General features: G+C 40.0%; 1 protein-coding gene across 1 annotated transcript in view; it reads right to left on the bottom strand.

Moving 5' to 3' along the window:
- Nucleotides 1-309: 309 nt before the first annotated feature.
- arhgef10la (Rho guanine nucleotide exchange factor (GEF) 10-like a) overlaps nucleotides 310-22,727 on the bottom strand; it is a 218,187-nt gene continuing 195,769 nt past the window's right edge. The window contains exons 25-27 of the mRNA XM_034684285.1: nucleotides 15,506-15,677; nucleotides 4,481-4,603; nucleotides 310-2,710 (exon numbers count right to left, since the gene is read on the bottom strand). Coding sequence (XP_034540176.1) covers nucleotides 2,157-2,710; nucleotides 4,481-4,603; nucleotides 15,506-15,677 — 849 coding nt within the window. The 3' untranslated portion in view covers nucleotides 310-2,156. The remainder of the gene's footprint in view (nucleotides 2,711-4,480; nucleotides 4,604-15,505; nucleotides 15,678-22,727) is intronic.

Raw genomic sequence — 22,727 nt, 5'->3', positions numbered from 1 at the left:
CTGATATTATTAATTTAAACATCAGATCAAGCTATGATTGGCTGGATTACATTATGAGGTTGTCCACAATTAGTCTGAACTATAATGAGTCAGGGGAAACTGAGATTAGTTCATAATCTCTGATTGATAATATCCAGAATTATTGCAAAATTTTCAAAATTTGTCATGGCTTTTATTTTGAAAGGACACATGAGAATGATTTGTGATTGGCAGGACAGTCAGTGGCTGTTTTCTAGACCTCCTACTATACTAGCAGTACGTACTGATTAGGCCAAAATTCAGGGGCTGTTTCTTTTTGTATTTATGTACTTGTATTTTTCTAGATTGTTAAAAAAAAATATATATATATATATATTTTTTTTTTTAATGTAATTTTGTCTCCAACTTTGTAGAAGCATTTCATCCTTTATATCCAAATATTCCCAGCCAGCGTTGAGAATGAATTTCCAGCAACAGCAGCAACTGGAGCTGACAGAGTTCTCAGACTGCAAACAGTCAAAGGTGCTAGTTTAATTTGCAGCTCAAGGCTGATGTACCCGGCCATGGAAGTTGTGTTCTCTCCTTGAAAGGAATCATTCTGCAACATAAATTGCATTTTGCATCCTCCTTACTTTATCTAGCTTTAGTAAAATGGAGACAAAGTTTAGATCCCTTTGCATGATCAAGAATTCTTCGTTGTGTCGTTTAAAACGCGTTGGCTCAGCGTAATTAAAAAACTTTATTAGGCAGTCAATGTTTGTGCATTTGTGATTTGATCTGAATGACATGACTTCACTTGAGATTTAACTTTACGCATAACGAGATGGAGAAGCTCAAATGTTACAGATTTCAGAGTTCCAAGAGAGCCGGGTTTGATCCCCGTCCCTTGCTGGTTTGAATCAGTGTGTGTTAACAGTAAGTCAGAATCATGTTATTTGTTATAGAACACCATCGTGAGTCAGAAACTTGTTGTGCATCACTGCAAATGAACACGAATGTTAACCCGCTCCTCGGTATGTCTCTCAGGTGTCTCCTCACACAGATGATCACGGTTTGGGCGGCTGCACAGCTTCTGCTTCATCATCCATTTACGGAGCTCTGCTTTTGATGTGGAACCAGGGTTTCCAGCTAATGTGAGTTCTGCATTAACAACCCGGCACACATACAAACACACACTCTTGTTTCATCTCGCTGAGAGATGACAGTGAATAATGAAACAGATATCTGGCATTTACAGTACAAGGGCGAGATAATACTGAGATCTGGCACAGAGGAGATTTGTTATCCTCAAATATATGTGTGATAATTACAGGGTTTTACACGGCACAGATATGGATTTTGTAGCGTGGGGTAATAACATCTTTGACCCTCATAAGTTTTGTTTTAAAATCAATTTGTTAATATAGCAGTTTGCAGCCACGGTGTACTTACATGACCCTCCGAAACAAAGGCATCTGGGAAGCGACTCATTTTTCGTACCAGCAAATCATATTTGCAGCCGCCCCGACGAAACATGAAAAATTAAAGTCTTTCTTCTTAAAGAGAGAGCACAGATTCAATTTTGAGACACAATAGAAGGTATCGTACATTCACATTGTATGGGATGAGAGACAGGCTGGCAAAAGCTAATAAAGTGATGCTAATGTGCTTTGTGATGCAGTGGAAGTCCCCAGCTTTCAGCTCCACACAGATGGGATCTCTCCCTCCGGATCAGATAAAAGATGTCCATCTCTAACTCTGCAGAGCATGGCACATTCAACAAAAGGCTGCCTCTCAAAGCCGAGCTGTCATGGCTGCTCGCACACAAGTCCGTCGCATAAAATTAATGTGGCAGACCACATTATCGCAGCCATGATGAGGTTAAATTGAGGCATATCAATCTTAGCTGAGGCAGGAAGAGGAACCAGATCAAAACAATCACAAGGAGTCGGCCTCTGCTGCTGGAGAGATGATGACATATGATCCTGAACATTCAACGTGTCCTATAGGCCTACAGTACCTGCAGTAAACACAAAGTCTCAGCTTCTTTTCATCCACAGGCTAAATCATTGCATGTCGAGCCCTGTGACTGCGACAACACCTTCTCATCATGAATTCAAATCCCTTGAATTTATGGAACAAGTGATTCAAGGCTAAGCCGGCCAGACATCTATAAATACACATCACCTTGCCGTATATCACACCGTCAGTGGGAGCTGCCATACCATGAGAATATTCTCTAAACCCTCCCAGCTTGTCCGAATACCCGCGGCTGCTCCCTCCTTCAATCTGCGGAAGCCCTTTCCTCCAGAGATAACTGCCGCAGAGATCACCCTGTCCCTGCGTCCCCCATCCCTCTCACAAGGACGCCCTCGCACCCACATCTCAGGGTCGTCGCTTAGCTCGTAGATGGATCCGTCCTCCACGCTGTGCTCCAAGGACTCCAGGGAGGAGTCCGAGGCCTCGTCGCCCAGCGCCGTTAAAGGCCGTCCTGGCAGTCCTGACGTGGAGCGCAGCTTATACTGCAGCAGAACGCCGCGGCCCTTGCCTCTCCCCTCGCCGCCCTGGTAGGAGCCGGACTGCTGCAGGGATTCCTGGGAGGAGGTGTCGCTTCGGTCCTCACCTCCACAAGCAGAGTCTGGGGCGTCCCCAACAGAGTCCCTCTTCAGGAGGTCAGGGGACAGAGAGCTGGTGGTGGCTACCAGGAAGTCAACAGGCCCACAGTGAGCGTTCAGAGAGACCATTCCCTTTCCTGGAGGAGGAGGGAGGAGAAAGGATTTTAATGTCATCCAGAAAGACAACAAAGGCGAGAATAAGTCAAATATTAGTCAATTCTGACAAACATCCATATCCATGGATCAACATGGATCCTTGCAGAGATGCAGAGGTGCACAAGCATGACCCAATCACAGGATACCTGTAGGGAGCAGCAGTGGTGGAGAGTATGTAAAGTATAAATACTTGAGTATTTGCATGTTACTTGTTAATTTTTGGGTAAAGTTATGACTTTGACTCCTCTATGTTTCTCTGAATGTCCTCGATACTCGATAATTTTGCTCTGAAGTGGAACACAGTATAGTTCTGTGTGTGGTTTGTCGAAGTGAAGTTGCCATATTTGTACATCTCATTTCTACATGCTTGAATGCAGATAAGCAAGTTCATTTTGTGTTCAGTGGCTGAGACACAGAAGGAAGAAGATTCTCCACCTGAGGACTTATGGTCGTGTCTTGAGCTCATGTTTGAGATTTTTGAAATGAAGAATGATTCTCATCATTTTAAATGTTTGCTCTGTTTACTGCCCACAAACTTCATCACGGCGTATAACATTCACCATCCAACCTTAGAAAGCATGTTGAGGTATCAGGCTAAACATTAGTTTTATTCGAGTTGGACTCCTTATCATTTTTGTAACTTTTTTTTATAAGACCCAGCTAACATCACAAAACAAAAATGCAGCCATAAGATTCAGAGGCAGATATTATGCATTAATTCATAAAAAATATAAAATAGAATAAAAAAGTGCATGGTTCAAAAGAGTAGAGAGTTCAAAAGTAATTTCTTTTTTTTGAAAATGAATATATAGATACAAAATAAATAAAAACAAATACATAAAAAGTTAAATTAATAAATACAAATAATTAGACATAATAATAATTAGGATAATTAAAATGTAATATAAATAGATACAATTACCTTGAAAGGAAATTACATAAATAAATAATTGAAATAAAAACATAAAAATAATACCAGATGGGCATTTTAAACTGGGCCGTCTGTGCCTACAGTTTCTGTTTTAAGGTTGGATGTTCCTTTTTCGGATCCTATTATCTTGGAGCTGTAACTCTAACCCTGCAGCATGTGAGTTTAAAAAAATGAAAATAATGTTTTCCAAACAAAAATAAAGTGCATTAGAGCTGGAGTGATAACTCTCCTTTATAAATAAAGATGTCTGAGTTAAAATGAAGGGGGTACAGTTAAAATGTATTCAAGGAATTAAATACTGAAGAAACACACAGAGACTTGAAAAACCTTCTTAGAGGGACCAGGACTCTGTACTTTGTTAATCCTCCGTTCTGCCAGAATGGCAGGACGGAGGTGTTATTCTCTAACACTTGACTGTATTCATCTGTTATAATTCCAGAACTGTGACAGGGATAATGTAAGCTATAGCTTGCATTGTATTTACATTTATTTAATAAACCAGCTTGGAATAAAACAGTCATGAGGTGTGGCGTGTATAAGTGGAAAAGTAACAACCTCATTCTAGTGGCATTATCAACAAAACGCTACCAGGCAGCTTTTAAATTACCCTAGAAGAATATATACACAGTGTGATTTGTGTGTTGTCTGCCTGGCAATATTTGCACTGATTCCCGGGGCCGCCAGAGAAATGTGAAGTGTGACCTCAATAATGTGCAGTGCAGAGTCATTTTCTATCAAGGAAAAAAAAAACACTCTGCTTTTCTTTTGACCTCTGAAGAGGCTGCTCAGTTGGAGAGAGCCGTCCCCCTCTGATCCATACCTGTTATTTTGGGGATGCCCTCCAGTTTGGGAACTGGAAGGGTGATGATTAAACCCTGGGCGGTGCCCACCCACAGCAGCCCCTGGCAGATAAGGAGACTCGTCACTCGGATGCTCTTCTGACCTGAAAGGTAGAAAACAGAAGAATGAGTGATGAATAAAAATGGAGATTGACAGATCACACAAAACTACAACAGACTCAGAGACTTTTTAAGAGTTATTTATAAATACATGTGAACTGAAAAGTGAAAACCTTTACTGAAGGATATAAAGAAAGACTGTGAACTTATTTTGGTTTTTTTTACAACTAGAAGTCATAGACTGTATAAATCATAGATGAAGTCTCAGTGACGTCACTCGTTGGCTTCTGAAGCTGAGTTTGGAGGTCGCCATGTTGGAAATGCTGATTCAACCTAACTTTTAGTCAACCTAACAAGTGTGTCCTCGTGTCAATCAAGTCAGCCATGTCCTTTATAGTAATACTTTATAATAATCTTATTCAACTTTTTATTGCCTTTTTTCAGTATTTCCTTATACACCATAAGTTCACAAATAACTGTAAGAAAGTTATACAAATACAATAAATTAAAAAATGACAAAAAAATGAACTGTAACATCAGAAAACAAACTGAATTAATAAAACAAACAAAAAGAAATAAAAATAGCATTCCTATTACCTTGTGCAATTTTATCTGTGCAATAACGTACCTTACTATCGATTCATTAGATAGAAGTGTAGAAGTGTTCATAGTGTATACGTCTGTTATAATTTCTAAATTTAATTTGATTTTAAATTAACTTGTATCATTATTATTATTTCATTTTTATTTACTTATTTATTTATTTTCAACTATGTAAGTACAGTGTTGAATTCTCATGTCCTGTGTTGAACAAATTAATTTCCTCCAATGGGGTATCAATAAAGTGCATCTAATCTAATCTAATCTAATATAATATAATATAATATAATATAATATAATATAATAAACTTTTACGTGTCACAATATGACTTCTCATAATTATGCTAGAATGTTGTTACAGTAGAAATTTAAGCTGGAATGAATTATACAAAACAAATCTGAAAAAATTACAGAAACAAAAAGTTCTTCTAAAAATGTTTTATTAAATGAGAGAAAGAAACTTTCATTTGATGATTGTCTGTGATATCTCTGGGTAATGATTAAGCTCAGTCATCAGTCATTTTTAAAAATTGAAGCTAGGTATTTCACAAAAAAAACCTCAATGACACATTTATTTAGAGGGTGAATTATGAACTTTTTACCAACAGTAAAAAGTTCTTGAAAAGGATTTTTTATGATAAAAAATCAAAGAAAATAACACATTTTGGCTTTATCAGTGGTAGCCTCGGGGCAGGTTTAAGTTCTTTGATCAGCTTATATTTAAAAGACAGCAAATTACTAACCTTTAAGAAACTTCTCTTAAAACAGTTTGATCGGAGTCTAAAATATAAACTTTTGTTGATGTACTAACCAGAAAACCAGCTTTATCAACTGTTAATGAAAGCAGTGAAAGTTGTGTTTGTGTAGGTTATCAGTGTTAGCTCTGGGTAGGCTTTAAACTCTGAAATCAGTCAGGATTCTGTAATCTCAACACGAGCACAGCTCAGCCGCACAGGGCTCGGGGTTATGTAAGATTATGAAAAATTGGATTTGTCTACCTGCTGCTGACCCAGTTTGAAGAAAAACTCTCACAGAAGCTCGATGTAGGAAACAGGACTGTGTGAACTTGGCGTTAGGTGCTCTACATCTGACTGCTTTTCATGTATTGAGCAGCAAAGTTTTACCTCCTACTTTACAAAGCTAAACTGATATGCAGGGAAGTTATCTTTTATTGAAAACGTGACAGACATCCAGAATCTTCTTCAAACACTTTCACACTAATCCTCCAGAATAAGTGAGCCCCATGTGTCTAAAGGTTCTCTTCATACAGGTGTTTTCACCACGTATAAGAGCCTGTGCAGTCAGTTGCTGCTCGATGGATATCTTTCTGACCTTTTGGGGAAATTTGGTGCAAATTTGTTCGGCCGATCAACAAAGAGCCTCATGAATTTATAAACCTGAAAACTAATCACAGAGAAAAAAAGCATTTACATGACGCGCTTTCATTTCTGTAGACTAAACAAAAGTTTCATTGTAGGTTTTATCTTGTAAAACAGAAAAGATGATTTGATTACAAAGGTTATCATCAAACTGGAAGTAGAAAGACTTAATTAACTTTAAAGACTTTAATAACATTCAAAGTCTGATAAAAAAAAGATAGAGATCACCTTTTACTCATCCTCTGTCTATGACTCATTTTACATGACGCAGTACATATATCGCATATTTATCTCCAGTATGAGCTGCTAAACACACGTGGACACTTCTTCACAGCAAATTATGTTTCAACCAGGCAGCGCATAACACCCTTTAGTCTTTGTATGTGAAACACACGACAAACAACATACTGAGAGGCTGAATCATCTGGCCCATTAGATCACATCTGACGCATTCAAGCGGAAGTCTGTTTTCTTCCATTTGAACAGGTTATTAAAGCTTCTGTGAGGAGTTTTTAGTTGGTAATGAAACAGAAAGAAAGCAATACTGATGGAGCTTTATGACATAAAAGACAAAGAGACCATGAGCTTTAAGATGCACTGTTTCTATGTGGTTATTTTCAGCATCTCAAACCACTTGTGGAGGGGTAGGTGCTATTCATCGTGATTAACTGCAGACGACTCAAACTGCCTTTGTTGACATTTTTCATTGCAAAAATAGTCAAATTGTAAAATAAGGTTTTGATTTTTGTTGAAAACACTACACAATGATATATAGGACAAATCAGGAAGGCCATAACAGGTACCAATTTGTCCACGGGGGGGGAACCAAAATCAGCACAAGACAGAAGTTTCTCACAGGAGCTTTAACATAAAAATAACTTTGTTAAATTTAGAAACAAAACAAAAAACAAATGAAGCGAACACGTGAAAGCACATAAAACTGTAGTTCTCAAGTGTTCACTTGACACTGGCTCCAAAAGCCAGGGAGTGCAGCATCATTAGGTAGAATTGGGGGTGTGGCCTATTAGTCTGACAGGTGGGAGCCTTTTTGCCGGTTTGTATTATAAGATTAGTCGAAAGTAAGCATTTCCAATTTAGCGACCGCTATCTTAAGGCTTCATAAGGCCATTTCAGAAACCAATGGGTGATGTCAATGTAACAATCTTGTAGTATGGGAGGTAGAGCCTTCAGTTATCAGGCACCTCTCCTGTGGATTCATCTACAAGTCAGGGTCGGGGAGGCAGACACCCTCTCTGCTCTTAAGAGTTGGCTTAAATCTTTCCTTTTTGATAAAGCGTAAAGTTAGAGCTGGCTCGGGCTTGGACCGGCTCTTAGTTATGCTGCTCTAGGCTAAGACTGCCGGGGAACTGGCGCACTGACACACTGGGATCCTATCCCCTCACCCCCCATCACTTATTTTAACTCTCCCCATTAAAGTTACTAACCATAGACCTTTCGGGAGTCCCTGAGCTCCCTTGTCTCGTAGGTTCCTTTGAATCGCTGCCGTAGAAGGCCTGCTGCTACAGTACGTGTCGTACTCCAGCAGCAACAGCTACAACTACTACTATCTGTATCATCACTCTCTCTCTTATTCTCCTCTATCCCTCTTTCCAACCCCAACTCAGTCTCAGCAGAAGTGTGTCTAACATGAGTCTGGTCCTGCTCAAGGTTTCTGCCTGTTAAAGGAAGTTTGTCCTTGCCACTGTAACTTACTAAATGCTGCAAAGTGCTCTGCTCATGGTGGATTAAGATGAGATCAGACTGAGTCCTGTCTGTAAGATGGGACTGGATCTTATCCTGTCTTGATGTTGGGTCTTTGTTAATAATAGAACATAGAGTACGGAGTATACACGCTCTGTTTGGAAAGAGTCTTCTGAGAACATTTGTTGTGATTTTGCGCTTTATAAATAAAGATTGATTGATTGTTACCTCAACGCTGACTCATGGTTACACAAGGAGCTCGAACTCAACCACCCTCTGTGAAAGTCCTGTATCATATGACCCATCCATCAGCCCAAAGTGCCATCCTTAGAAGTGTTTGTGTTCACATTTGAGTTAGTTGAAAGCAATGTGTATCCAATTTTGACACTGAAGGGTAGCTTGCATGAAATCCAAAATGGCTGTAAACAATGTCAGTATTTTGGGACTATTTAGGAATGAAAACAGGCTGGACAGTCTTTTATTGGATGAACTTTATTTTGTGCTTTTTATCGGAAAAGCAGAGCCTTATGAAAGAGCGCTGCACAATAAATCATACCTTTATCATCCTAATATGAGCATTCACAAAAGTCTGGATTTATGTCAGTAAATGTGACCTTTTTTTATTGTACACACACAATGCATCCTCACAGCATGTGTACATTTGATTATTGGATGAGGGCCTTCATGCTTTCACACCGCTATGATGCTGACAGATGAAGCTCAAACTACTGTAGCTATCAGCTACCATCAGATTAATTGGTGCCAATTAAGTGGGGTAAACAGCTTTTTAGATTTGTTTTAAATCCAGAGGGGGGATGTTGCTAAAACAGACATTGTGTGTCACGAAGAAGGACAGATGGATGTAGAGACTCTGAGTTATGGATTATACGACCTCTCTAATACTCATTTATCAATCACACTACATATTTGTTTTGCTTTTAAGAACAATATAACAGAAAATGACTTTATAGTTTACTTTTTGTGTGCAAAAGGAGAACATTTTTTCAAACATTCTGTGCATCCGACTCACAAATGTACATAATTTGATACCACACTTGTAGTCTTATAAGATATAGTTAGTTGTGTCAACGCTTTTTGCAGTTCTCCTCTAACTTGACAATTTTTTTTGCAGTTCTGACAGATTTTCTTTTCCCTGAGGCTGATTTTCTCTGTGAAAGAGAAAAAAAGTACACTCTTACATCCTGTGATCGAGCCTGATGCATTAGGGAAGCCCACAATATCTGTTCTGCTGTTTCCATTGACACTGTGTTTCTGCAGCGCAGCATTAGAGCCAGGGAGAGGATAAAAGTACTGTTATTATACATGCAAATGCTTTGTTTCCTCTTAACAATAGAGCCAGAAAAAAAAAGAAGCTGTGTTTGTTGTGGATTTATTTTTGCATTCCTTCTGTGGTCCCCCCGCTCCTGGCTCCCAGCGCGGCCTAGTTTATCTATAGAACCATTTCCCATAATATCCATGGCTACCATAATTGAATCACCCACACCCTCATCTTATCACAACTAAGAGAATGCTGATTTACACATGCAGCTGAATTTACATGTTTGATTAGTGTGATGCTCAGATTATGATGATTTGCATGAGTGGCCCAACATTGTCATTAATTAATTCATGGCACTGTGCAGGGATGAATCACTGCGAGTAGGAAGCTGACGCTGTGTGGAGCAGAGGAAGTGGATGCAGAGCAGAAGAGGACAGTCAGCAAACAGGGAGCACAAGCTTTCAGGTTTATACCTCTGAGGGTGTTTAGACTCTATATCTAAATACATGAATGTAGCCAACGTGACATCACTGAAACGTTCACAGCTGTCTCTCTGAGGCTAGAGTTTCTCATTACAGCAGACAGTGTGGTGGTTTTTGGAGCCAGAAGTGAAAGGGTGGTTATCAAAGTTATATACTCTGCACCATCATGATGACAACAGGGCTCTACCTCCCATTGAACAAAAGTGAAGCTAGCATTGCCTCCTGTAATGGTGGCTGAAATCTTTTTCTGGCGACATCATTTGGCACTAGAGTCTGCACAGTTAGGATTGGCCTGTGGCTTGGTTACAGAAAGTTTAATGACTCTTGTGTTGGTGTTCTCACACACTGGACTTCCGCCAGATCCGTGTCCAGTCCATCTCCGATCCATGCTCTCTCGTCCGTCAACACCCACCGGCTGCGTTTTCGGAACGTATCACAGAGCAGGACTTCTGGAATAATTACTGAATCAAGGATTCTCCTCCTCCTCTCCTCATCCACGTTGTCTTTATGGTCCTCTGAAAACCTCTGACCTGTTAACTCCAGGCCAAAGTGTTTTATTCTGAAAATTAACCAGATGTTTTAATTTTGTTTTGGTGCCTGACTTCCTGTCCCGCTTCATCTGCTCTGTTAAGATTGATGCGTCGTGCTCCGGCATCCGGAGAATATAGAAGTCTTCGTATCTGAGGGTTCTGAGCTGCCGGATCAGTGAGGCAGCTGGAATGCAACAGAGTGGAACCAGTGGAAGTTCCCACATTGTCTAAAATAGAAACCGGTGATCAGATCCGGTGCAGTGACAGATCTCTAACTAGACTAACAAGTCGCATTCGTTATGTGAGCTGTCAATCAAGGTGTTGTTGTTATAGCATCGAATTGTTAGTTATTTGATAGCACTGTAGCTTTGCATGGACATGACATTGAATTTCTAAACCCGATGAAATATAAGATGACACTTTTTGGGGGATATATTTTGAGGAAAAACCCTTGTCGTTTATTTGGGTTAGTACAGTAATTTAAAAATCTCAAGGTTGATCAATACCAAACTACTAAAATAGGAAGTTCAGTGACTTATATGACTGAGGTGACACATAGTAGACATCTAGCATTTGTCACTAAAAGTGGCGACGCATCAAATTATGCATGACGTTAGGTTTTCTGATTTTAAACAGCTAGGGTTGTATAAAATACACCAGGCTGTTAACATGTTAAATTCTTCTTTAAAGTATGGCAGTCTAATGAGGATTGTCTCACTCTTGAAGCCTGCCTCAAGTGGCCACTCGTGGAACCACAGTTTGTGTCACTGCTGTGCTGGCTCCATTTCTCAACCCTACCATCTGCCGCGTTGGAAGGTCACAGGCAGCAGCAGCAGCAGAAACGTCCTTTCCCTCAGAACTCTGGCCACCTGCTCACACCGCCTCAGAGTATATTTGTACTTTGGTTAGAGAGCTTAAGTGACAGAGTGATACTCATGAACACCCACCCTTGAGTTACCATGAAATCTTGAGTTAGCTGGGAGACGTTGGCGCCAGGCACTGTCTTTAAGAGCAACGATAAAGCGGGATAATGACCAAAGCACTTGAGATTAAGGAAGAATAGCTTAACCTCCAGCTATTTTGCAGTTTCTTCCAGTTTTTGCAGCAATGCACACACTCTGCAGAGTGTGGTGGGTTCATCATGGGAGCCGGTATTTGCCTTAAAAAAGAAGATGTCTCCAAAGATAAATGTTCCCTCTGATATGTCACCAAGGACTTTATTTTGGAATATTATTTTTCACCCTAAGGATAGAACTATTAAAGGCATTAGTGGGGAAGAGATCAGCACTTTTCTCTGCTTCAAAAACTTCTCTCTTGTTTACTGCAACTGGAATTCCCTGATGAGTGTAAATCACATTAGGGGAGAGGATAAGGGGTATATCATTACTGCATGTCCTGGCATAAGTCAAGGAGAAACCTACAGGAGCAGAGACCCTTTGACAGAGAGAAACTATTAGTATTTCATGTGCATTATCTCTGGTTGTAGAGTGTCGGGGGGATCCTCTTGTCTCCTGTGAGCTCAACAAATCACAACCTAAGTCAGAGATTCTTTTCCTTTTGTGGATCCTGAAGACATGAGCCGTAAAACTCTTTTCTTTTCACGGAGTAACTTCCCCCAGGGTTTGAGCCTTGAGGCTGCCACCCTCCCTCATATCTGCTGCATATTTCAAGGAGAAGCACTGGCACTGGGTGCAAATGACCTCCGGGTCACAGGTTTCACCCCCTGATACCTTGGACAGTCTGTTCTCTTAAAATTATCCCTTTGAAATCTTCCTTTCTTTTCTTCTCAAATCACAAGAGACACGCCTGTTTAATTCCTGATGAGATAACTTGCCACCGCTCCTTTGAGATTCGCTCTGAAAACATCAATAACAGTCGGTGTGATTCAACAGAAAAGAGAAACATTTTAAAAATTCAGATGTAGTCATTTCACTCCCTAAAGTTAAAGCAGACTTTAACTTGCTCTGAATAAGCTCATGACCCACATATTACAGCCTTAACATGTTTAAGTCAGCTGATGTTGATTCTAATGTACGAGAGCTGAACGACATATTGTTTGACTTTTACAATACCAATGTGCACTACGTAGGATATGCAATGTCAGTCTCATGACCTGAACGACGTCATGCTGCAGCTCCTCACTTGAGCAAAGAGAAAGAACTGATGATGCAGCACATGCAGACTATGCACCTGAGTGTCACATGACTGTACATGTAAAAGAAAACAGTGCTGCTGCTGTCACACGTTTCCTGGCAATTAACCAAGACAGATTGAAGGATGGTGTATTCATGCTCTTCAAAGTTCTCATTAAAAATGTGGACGCACACACAGACTGCCAACGGCAGCACAGAGTCTACACCTGTAGTTCATGTACGGTGCAGTGTTAAGAAAATCAAATGCAGATGACGACAGTGATTTTTTGTTTGATTGGGAGTTACATTAGCAATAACTTTAACGATCGTGAAAACTGATTATCAAGTGGTGTCAACTCTTTATTTCTTAATTTTTTTTGGTATATTATTGTTTATTCTTCTTGCCATTATTGATTTTTTATTTATTTTAACCTTTTGTACTTATTTCTTTTTTAATATGAAAGTATCCATTTTATTGTATTTTTACTAATATTCATTTTCTTATATGTTTAATTTATCATCATTTATTATTATGTTGTTTTTTCATTCATTCATTCATTGCAGAAAAAATATTACAAAAAAACTTGTTTAAAAGAAAAACAAACATTGTCAGAAATATTTCCCGTAGTTACAGCCCTGATCTATACTGTAGATACAGCCCTAATCTGTACTGTAGTTATAGGCCTAATCTGTACTGTAGTTATAGGCCTAATCTGTACATTAGTTACAGCCCTAATCTGTACTGTAGTTACAGCCCTAATCTGTACTATAGTTACAGTCTTAATCTGCACTGTAGTTACAGCCCTTACCTCATCTTTACAGTAGTTACAGCTCTAATCTGTACTGTAGTTTCAGCCCTAATTTCTACTGTAGTTACATACCTAATCTGTACTGTAGTTACAGACCTAATCTGTATTTAAGTTACAACCCTAATCTGTACTGTAGATACAACCCTAATCTGTACCGTAGTTACAACCCTAATCTGTACTATAGTTCCAGCCCTATCCTAATCTGTTCTGTAGTTACAGACCTATACTGTATGCTGGTTACAGCCCTAATCTGTACTGTAGTTACAACCCTATCCTAATCTGTACTGTAGTTACAGCCCTAATCTGAACTGTACTGTAGTTACAGCCCTAATCTGTACTGTGGTTACAGCGCTAATATGTACTGTGGTTACAGCCCTAATCTGTACTGTAGTTACAGCCCTAATCTGTACTGTAGTTACAGCCCTAATCTGAACTGTACTGTAGTTACAGCCCTATCCTAACCTGTACTGTAGTTACAGCCCTAATCTGAACTGTACTGTAGTTACAGCCCTATCCTAACCTGTACTGTAGTTACAGCCCTAATCTGAACTGTACTGTAGTTACAGGCCTAATCTGTACTAGAGATACAGCCTTTATATGCACTGTAGTCACAGCCCTAATCTAATGTAATCTAATGTAATGTAATCTAATATTTACTGTAGTTACAGCCCTAATCTGAACTGTAGTTACAGCCCTAATATGTACTATAGTTACAGCCCTAATTTGTACTGTAGTTACAGCCCTAATTTGTACTGTAGTTACAGCCCTAATCTGTACTGTAGTTACAGCCCTAATCTGTACTGTAGTTACAGCCCTATCCGAATCTGAACTGTAGTTACAGTCCTAATCTGTACTGTAGTTACAGCCCTAATATGAACTGTAGTTACAGCCCTAATATGTACTTTGGTTACAGCCCTAATCTGTACTATAGTTACAGCCCTAATTTGTACTGTAGTTACAGCCCTAATTTGTACTGTAGTTACAGCCCTAATTTGTACTGTAGTTACAGCCCTAAACTGTACTGTAGTTACAGCCCTATCCTAATCTGTACTGTAGTTACAGACTTAATCTGTACTGTAGTTACAGCCCTAATCTGTACTGTAGTTTCAGCCCTTACCTCATCTTTACAGTAGTTACAGCTGTAATCTGTACTGTAGTTTCAGCCCTTATTTGTACTGTAGTTACATACCTAATCTGTACTGTAGTTACAGACCTAATCTGTACTTTAGTTACAGTCCTAATCTGTTCTGTGGTTCTCACCAGCAGGCGGTTTTAGGTTTGTTTCATTGCTCTGTAATTTGTTTACCATATTTCATGGGTTTAAAAAAGGATAACACCCACACTGGCTGATAAATATTTCATCCATCATGAGAAGAGCACGCAGAGGAAGTAATGGCCTATCGGTGGCATCCTAAACACACTGCAGTGAGATGTGAGAGCGGAGTGAGAGGATTTTAAAGAAGGGCATGAGAAACGGGGATCGAGGAAGGCGAAAGTGGGCCAAAAAGAAGGAAAAATTAAGTCAAAGAGGAAGAGTGTGGATCTGTCGGTTATGAGAAACAGAGGTAAACAGGGAAGTTTAACGAAAGACAAGTGTGGCTCCATGGGAACTCTCGGAATGAAATTCTTAATGGCTGCTGTGTTCCTGCTCCTCGATGACTGTATTTCTTTTTTATTAATCCCTGCCTCTAACCCCGAGGCTTTATTATGGATTTAGGAAGCCCTGAGATGGATAGTTATTCAGGTGAGTCCCTTGAGTGCAGGACCCCAAGAGCAACTTGGACGAGACGAGAATATCATTGTGGGGAGGAGAGCATTATCAATTTTAAAATAATGCCCTCTCATTGCTCTTATGTAACGAAAGACAAAGTGTCACTGTGAGACATAAAAAAGAAAAAAAAAGTAATTTTGAAAAGAAAAAGTGATACTAGAAGAAAAAGATGTTCTTAAGAGAAAATGTGTTCTAGCTGCACTGCAGGGTGGAAGTTGAACTGGTGTGGAGTTTAAGACAGGGTTGGTGTGATGAGTGTGTACCTGTGTTTAGCAGCGTGGAGCGTGTTGAGATGTTGATTTCCTGCAGGAGCTCCAGTGTTTCAGTGTGAAAGAGACGGATGGAGGAGCCTTCAGAGAACGCCATCCACACCCCTCCACCTGCACAGGCCATGTGCGCCACGCTGACCATCGGGTCTGGATGGACTTCAAACTTCTGTTGAAGGAAAAAAAAACAAGCTTCAAATTAATCAATGTACATTACTTTATTAATGAATGTTAAAACACTTCTAAAATCATGTATTTGAATCCCTGTAAGTCACTACCTGGGTGGCATCTTTGCTTCCTGGGGTACAAAGTTGCGATCAAGACAATTTTGATTAAAAATTTGAAGCAGAAAGGAAAACAGATCTAACAATGATGGCAACAATAACAAATAACAGGCACAATAGAACACTGGGAGAACACTAGAGTGATTTCAGTCAACATGAATGAACCTTTTGAAAACAGAGCAGTGATTTTTCAAAGTACTGACATTAAAACTTTTTATTCAACAAATAATGTTTGGGCTTTTACTTAAAAGAGCGTGTATGGTGACCAAAGTGACTCAAAAGTGCTTCATTCTTTCTTTCCAGTTTTCTTATCACTTTGAAAGAAAATAGAAATTTGACATTATACCACTGTTTTTGTTCAGGTTTTTATGAAGTGTTTTGATACTAATGTGTTGAACTCTGGCAGCACCAACAACACCTGATGTTACCATAGATGGTATAAATAATGGACGTATTATCCGTGACGTCATGCATCTGTCTCTGAAGCGCTGTTTTGAAGCCAATTGTCGGCGGCAGCATTAGAAAAGCTGAATTCAACCTAACTTCTGTCGAGCTTGTGTGAAGTAAAGAGGCGGGCTTTGAGCCTCCTCGCCAACAGCTACAGTGTTCCTGCCTGTCAATCAAGTCAGCTGTGCCTCTTATTATATTATGTTTTCAAGACCTACCTTTTTAGTCTCGCTTTTAACTGAGAACAATAGTTTTATTTCACCTAACTTTATTCATTTATCAACTTCAAGTTTTAGTCGCTTTTTTAAGTATAGCATCTTATTTTCTTTTACTAGTTTTATCTTTTTGTGTTTTATTATCTTACTAGTTTATTTCATTATGGTGAGCTTAGTTTTGTGTGTTGAGTTTTAACATCTTATTTTACCTCCAGTGTTTCCTCATTAATATATCATGAAAGCTTTTCCTTAATTTGTTCAGAAACCTTTTTTTTCATTTTTAATTTATCTATTTATTATTATTATTATTATTATTATGATTATTATTTATTTATTTATTTATGTATTTTTTGCATATATCATTTTCTTAACCTTAGGATTGTGGGGTGGGTTTGGGCAGGGCTGGGGTTGGGATAAGGATGGGGGCGGTTATAAAGCGCTTTACAAATTAAATCTGTTTGATTGATTGATTGATTGATTGATTGATTGATTGATTGATTGATTGGGTCTCCTCTCCACATGATGTTTTTGCTTTTAAGGTCTGTTTTGAAGCCAATCGACGGCGACAGCCATATTGCTTCTGTCGAGCCAGTGTGACGTAAAGAGGCGGAGTTTGAGCCTCCTAGCCAACAGCTGCAGTGTTCCCGGCAGCTGTGCCTCTCATTGGAAGACTAGTGATCTCAATAACTTTGAAATTGCCGCGTTAGAAAAAAAATCACCCCCCTTAAGGCTGATTTATACTTCTGCGTTGAATCAACGGCGTACCCTACGCCAGGGGTCCATGTAGCTCCCGTACCTACGCCGAGGCCTACGCACGTAGCTGACGTGCACCTCCTCCAAAATGTAACTCCCTGTAGAGCCGACGCGGACCGCAAGCTCTGTAATTGGTCAGCTTGGCGGCTTTGTCTTTCCCACATTTACAGCACTTCCGGGATTCCGGACATCGGCCGCACATCAACCGTGTATTCCATCTCCTCCTCTCTATTCTTCATGTAATCATGTCTGTATGATAAACAGCAACATGTATCAGCTGTAGATTAACTTAACATGCTCTGAATCGATGTGGAAAAGTAAACAGAGATCGTAGCGGGACCGGAAGCAGGCGGCCGGCTATCAGAGAGACCGCACTGCCCTCAGGCGTTTTGGCGGAGAATTGCTGCGCGACATGGACACATCGACGCACAAGTATGTGGTGCTCATGTCTGCATCAGCCCCTGCTGCGTAGGGGAGACGCAGAAGTATAAATCAGCCTTTACAGTGAGAGCACATTGAGAAATGAGCTATTCAGACTACACTCGTCTTGTGTACCCAGCTGTAAATATGTCTATTTCTGCTGTAAAGATTGTCTTTTTCCCATTCATGTGTATGTGACTTCCGGTACTTCCGGAGACAGCCTCAAGCGGATCCTCGATGAACTGCAGCTTTTAACACTTCCGCATTGGACAATATTTTTAGACCGGAGGTTGCCGCTTGGGTGTAATTTGAGAAATACTGTTTAAGCCCTTTTAAAGATTTAAAGATGATCACAGATACAGATAAAAAACTCTGACCTTTTCCTTTTTTTCTTAAAATGATTCTGTTTTTTTCTCCAAATTGCAAAAAAAAAATTGGAAAGAATCAAAAAGACAGAAAAAAATGTTAATAAAAGACAAATGCATGAGTGCTTCATCATTTTCTAAATGTATAAAAAACCCTCAAATCAAAGCAACAAATGTAAGTAAGGACCATGCTGTCTGTGTTGAATATGATCACTTCAGACACTGTGGTAACTTTTACACAGGAATACAAATCACTGTGATGCATTTCAGCGATGATGAACTGGGAGTCATTCACATCAAAACATGTGCGCTGTCTTGACTATAACACGAAGTAAATCACAAGCAGCCACAAGTTTCAGATTCAACTTGCTTCTCAAAAAATATGTTCTAATAGTTTCTGCTAATTTTGTCATTTGCGGAGTGCCTGACATATTAAACATATTTTGCATCATTTCCCTGGCTGCTATCTTTTTAAAAGCACAATGTTAAAAGAGAGTTCCAGGCACACAGTCTTAATGAGCAGCTTGAACTAAATGCAATGAGCCTTATCATGGCAACACATGCAGCCCCTGCAGTCCAAGGCGTGACTAGGGCTGGTTTGGGCATCATCTTAGAACTCATATCACTGTCGGTGCATGAGTTGCATGAGGCTGGGCAATTAGTCAGTGAGAACGACTGACTGAAGATGAGACTGCAACACCCCCCTCCCCCCCACACCAATCCAAATGCACAAGCAGACAGGGATTACCACCTGTTTATTCGCCCTTGCCAGTGGGCCCTCTTTTGTTTGAAATTGGGAAAAGGAAAGAAGACTTTGATGTGTTTTCTCTTTTAATTGACTCCTCAGCATGGTGCTCGCTCAGCCTGGGAAAGAAGCGGCAATGCAACTCAGAGTTTTACCGAGTGCGGCCATCAAATATTTAGATATTCAAAAATAAAAAGGCAAATTTCACCTTTAATAACCTGTCACATTTCAAATGAGTTGACTAGTCTGTAAAGAGACACAGTCCTACTGAGCTGTATATGATGCATGATTATTGCATTAATCATTATCAAGCGTGGTGGCTTTAAAAAAGGACTTCCAGCTAATCAATGGCTGACATGCCGCACTCGTTGGAGCCATCTTGCTCACCATATGTTCAAAACCACCTGGAAGGCATTCTTGGAAACGACATGTCGCCAATAGTGACTTATTGGAGTGCAACACACAAGGATCTTAAAAAGTTTTAGAAATGTGTTTCAATCTTTGATTTGAGTTCCCACTGCAGGCTATATTGGCATTATTATGTTTATTTAAATAGCTCTTAGTCCTTTGCTGAGAATATTGATAAGCCAACTGTTTGGAAAATATGTTTTGACTGATAACTTCATTTTGAACTCAAAGTTTAAGTTACTGAACGGGTGAAATAAGTAAACTGGAAAATGCAAGTCATACAGCAACCTGTAAGTTTGTTCAGCCTCACTGCCATGACCTGATGCTGCTGCTGGGTTTTTCTTAAAGTTCACAAACTCCTTGTTTCTTGTTCCCGGACTCACTGTTGACTTTACAAAAATACAACTTGTTCCACTTGTTGTGTGAAACTCGATACTTTTTAGTAGACAAAACATTTTCTGTTTTTCTAGATTGTCCTGAAGCTGCTCTACTCGAACTCTGTAAGTACTGAGAATATCCTGATGGATTGGTTTCCTACTTGTTGCTGTAGTGTGTGTGTGTGTGTATAGTGTTTGCACTGTTAGCACAAACACTGTTGACTACCAGGTCAAGTTTTTCCAGCTGAGGGCAGAGGGATCATCAGGGAACGACTCCTTGGAGTCACCATGAAATGCAGATTAGACCTGGGCAAAGCGCAACAAAACTGCACTCAGCAGCCTCCAAGCCAACATGGCTCAACTGCATCTGACAGAGGCCAGTTTGAGGACATGAAATACAGATGAAGTTAGGTTCATCCCTGGGTTACGAGAAGATGGAATAACATCAGACAGAAACAAATCCCCAAAGAAACTGTTCCGTCGAAGTGCTCCAAGATTAAAGTTCAAAACATAGTTGATGCAAAAATAATTGCATGTACACTACCAGTTAAAAGATTGGAAACACCTTCTCATTCAACGGTTTGTATTTATTTAATTATTTGAAACACTGTAGATTAATACTGAAGACATCAGAACTATGAAAGAACATATATGGAATTATTTAATTATCAAAAAAGTGTTAAACAAACCAGAATATGTTTTATATTTTAGATTCTGTAAAGTAGCCCCCTTTTTCCTTCATGACAGCTTTGCACACTCTTGGTATTCTCTCAATCTGCTTCATGAAGTGGTCTCCTGGAATGGTTTCTAATTAACATGAGCCTTGTCAAGAGTTCATTTGTAGAATGACTTGCCTTCTTAATGTGATTGAGACCATCAGTTGTGTTGTTCAGAGGTAGGGTTAGTACACAATGGATAGCCTTATTTGACTACTGTTGTAATCCAGATTATGGCAAAAACAGATTATTTCATAGTTTTGATGTCTTTAGTATTAATCTACTATGTCGAAAATGTTTAAAATAAATAAAAACCATTGAATGAGAAGGTGTGTCCAAACTTTTGTACAAATTTCAAAGTGATTGAGGGTTACATGCAGAGAAACAGTGTCCAAAGTGGAATAACAATAGAAGTACTATAAATTGAGAAACTAAAGGTGAGCTAGGTAGAAAAGAAGTGACACTGACAGTAGAGTTGGCTGTTACATGAAAGGTAGCATAAACACTTTAAGGCCTGAACTTTTAGTAATGGACTTTAAGAAAGCAAACAATACAAATATTGTACATAGAAAAATAAAAAAAACATATTGCATGCTAGTAAAAGTAAAAGTGGTGTTGCTCTTGGTGTTTTTAAATCTTATGCATACATAATATTGCACTCTGCCCCAGATATTAAGGTGTTTTATTACACACATAGTATCTAACATGGGCCAAAATACAGTATAATTGCCAGAAGACTGGGTCAGAGCATCTCCCCATCTCTTGCGGGTAGTTAGTCTGCGGTTGTCACTACCAACCACAGGCGGTAAAAGGAAACTAAAAAGAACTGAGCAGGTGACGGGGTCACAGGTAGCCAAGGCTAACTGGTGTGTGTGGGAAGCGAAGGCTGGCCCATGTAGTCTGATACAACAGAAGAGCTATTTCAGATTGCTCAGATTGCTTCAACAGTGAATACTGGTTCTTTCAGAAAGGTGTCAGAGTTGGTTATCTCTCAATCTGAAGGTCGGTGGTTCGATCCCAGGTCCAGCTACTCACATGTAAGGGTGTCTTTGGGCATGATACTTAACACAAAGAGTGCTGAGCTGGTGGTTTGTGAATGGGGCCAGCTAATACTAATAGGTGCTTTACATAGCAGCCTCTGCCTTCAGTGAATGGGGGAATGTAACATGTAATGTAAAAGTGCTTGGAGTGGTCAGAAGACTAAAGAAAGCACAGGTTATAAATACACTCCATTTTATCATTACAGCTCAGTTTGCACAAGACTGAGTACTGCAGACCAGTCAGGGTGCCCATGCTGACCCCTGTCCAACACCAAAATCACCTTTAATGGGCATCAAAACTGATCAGAGTAATGAAAGGGAACACAACACTGAGTTCAAGTTGACTTGGCCCCTAAATTCACCAGATTCAATCGAGCATCTGTGGGATGTGCTGGAAAACCAAGTCCGATCTGTTGCTATTTTTTTGGTGCCAGATACCACGGCACACCTTCAAACGGGACTTTCACCAGATCTGTGTCCGGTTGGTCTCCAATCTGCTGCAGTGCGGCTCTGTGCTTTCTCGTCCGTCAACACCCATCGGCTGCGTTTTCAGAAAGCAGCACAGAGCAGGACAACCGGACAGCTGGAGTCATGTGACTGAGGTTTTCCTGTGGTAATTCCTGAATCAAGGATTCTCTTCCTCCTCTCCTCATCCATGTTGTCATTATGGTCTTCTGAAAACCTCTGACCTGTTGACTCCAGGCCGGGCTCCGCTCATCATGACGGTTTGTTGTTGTAGTTACGTGAAATACGTTCCGGTGATAACACAGAGTGTTTTTTATTCTGAAAATGAACCCGATGTTTACATTTCGTTTTGGTTCCTGACTTCCTGTCTTGCTCCATCTGGTCTGTTGAGATTGATGTGTCGTGCTCCGGCATCTGGCAGAAATAGAAGTCTTGCGTATCTGATCCGGAGGGGTCAGATCTGCTGGATCAGAGGCACAGCTGGAACGCAACGGAGCGGATCCAGTGGAAGTTTAGTGACAGATTTGGCCTTCAGAGGTGGGTTAAGGTTGTTTAGGCCCTGACTTGACCTGATCAGTGTATTGTGCATGATAAAGAAGTCATGCTTGGACCACAATCAATCTCAACAAGACTGGAACACCACTTTATGTTGGAAAGATTGGGTAGACTGTGTAGAGAACATCAACCTGCAAACATTGTGATGTATAATGTCTGTCGAGGCCTTAAAATAAAAAGAAGAAAAAAAGGTTGAGAGTGAGATGCCAACATTTTGTTCAAAAACATGAATCTATACTGAACACTTTAAATGCCTGTTGCACAGTGTCAACACGGGATCAGTACATCTGTTAACCCTGACCAACAACCTGGTATTAGCTTGCTGGATCCAGTGTGGCTCACAGAGATGAGGTGGTCAGTGAAGCCTGACAGTAGTAATGTGCCCTTTCCACTGAACTCAGCAGTGTCACACTAACAGCAACATTCCTC

The sequence above is a fragment of the Notolabrus celidotus genome, chromosome 1 (assembly GCF_009762535.1).
Source record: "Notolabrus celidotus isolate fNotCel1 chromosome 1, fNotCel1.pri, whole genome shotgun sequence".
In the NCBI taxonomy this organism is placed as follows: domain Eukaryota; kingdom Metazoa; phylum Chordata; class Actinopteri; order Labriformes; family Labridae; genus Notolabrus; species Notolabrus celidotus.
This window is presented reverse-complemented; position numbering and strand designations above follow the sequence as displayed.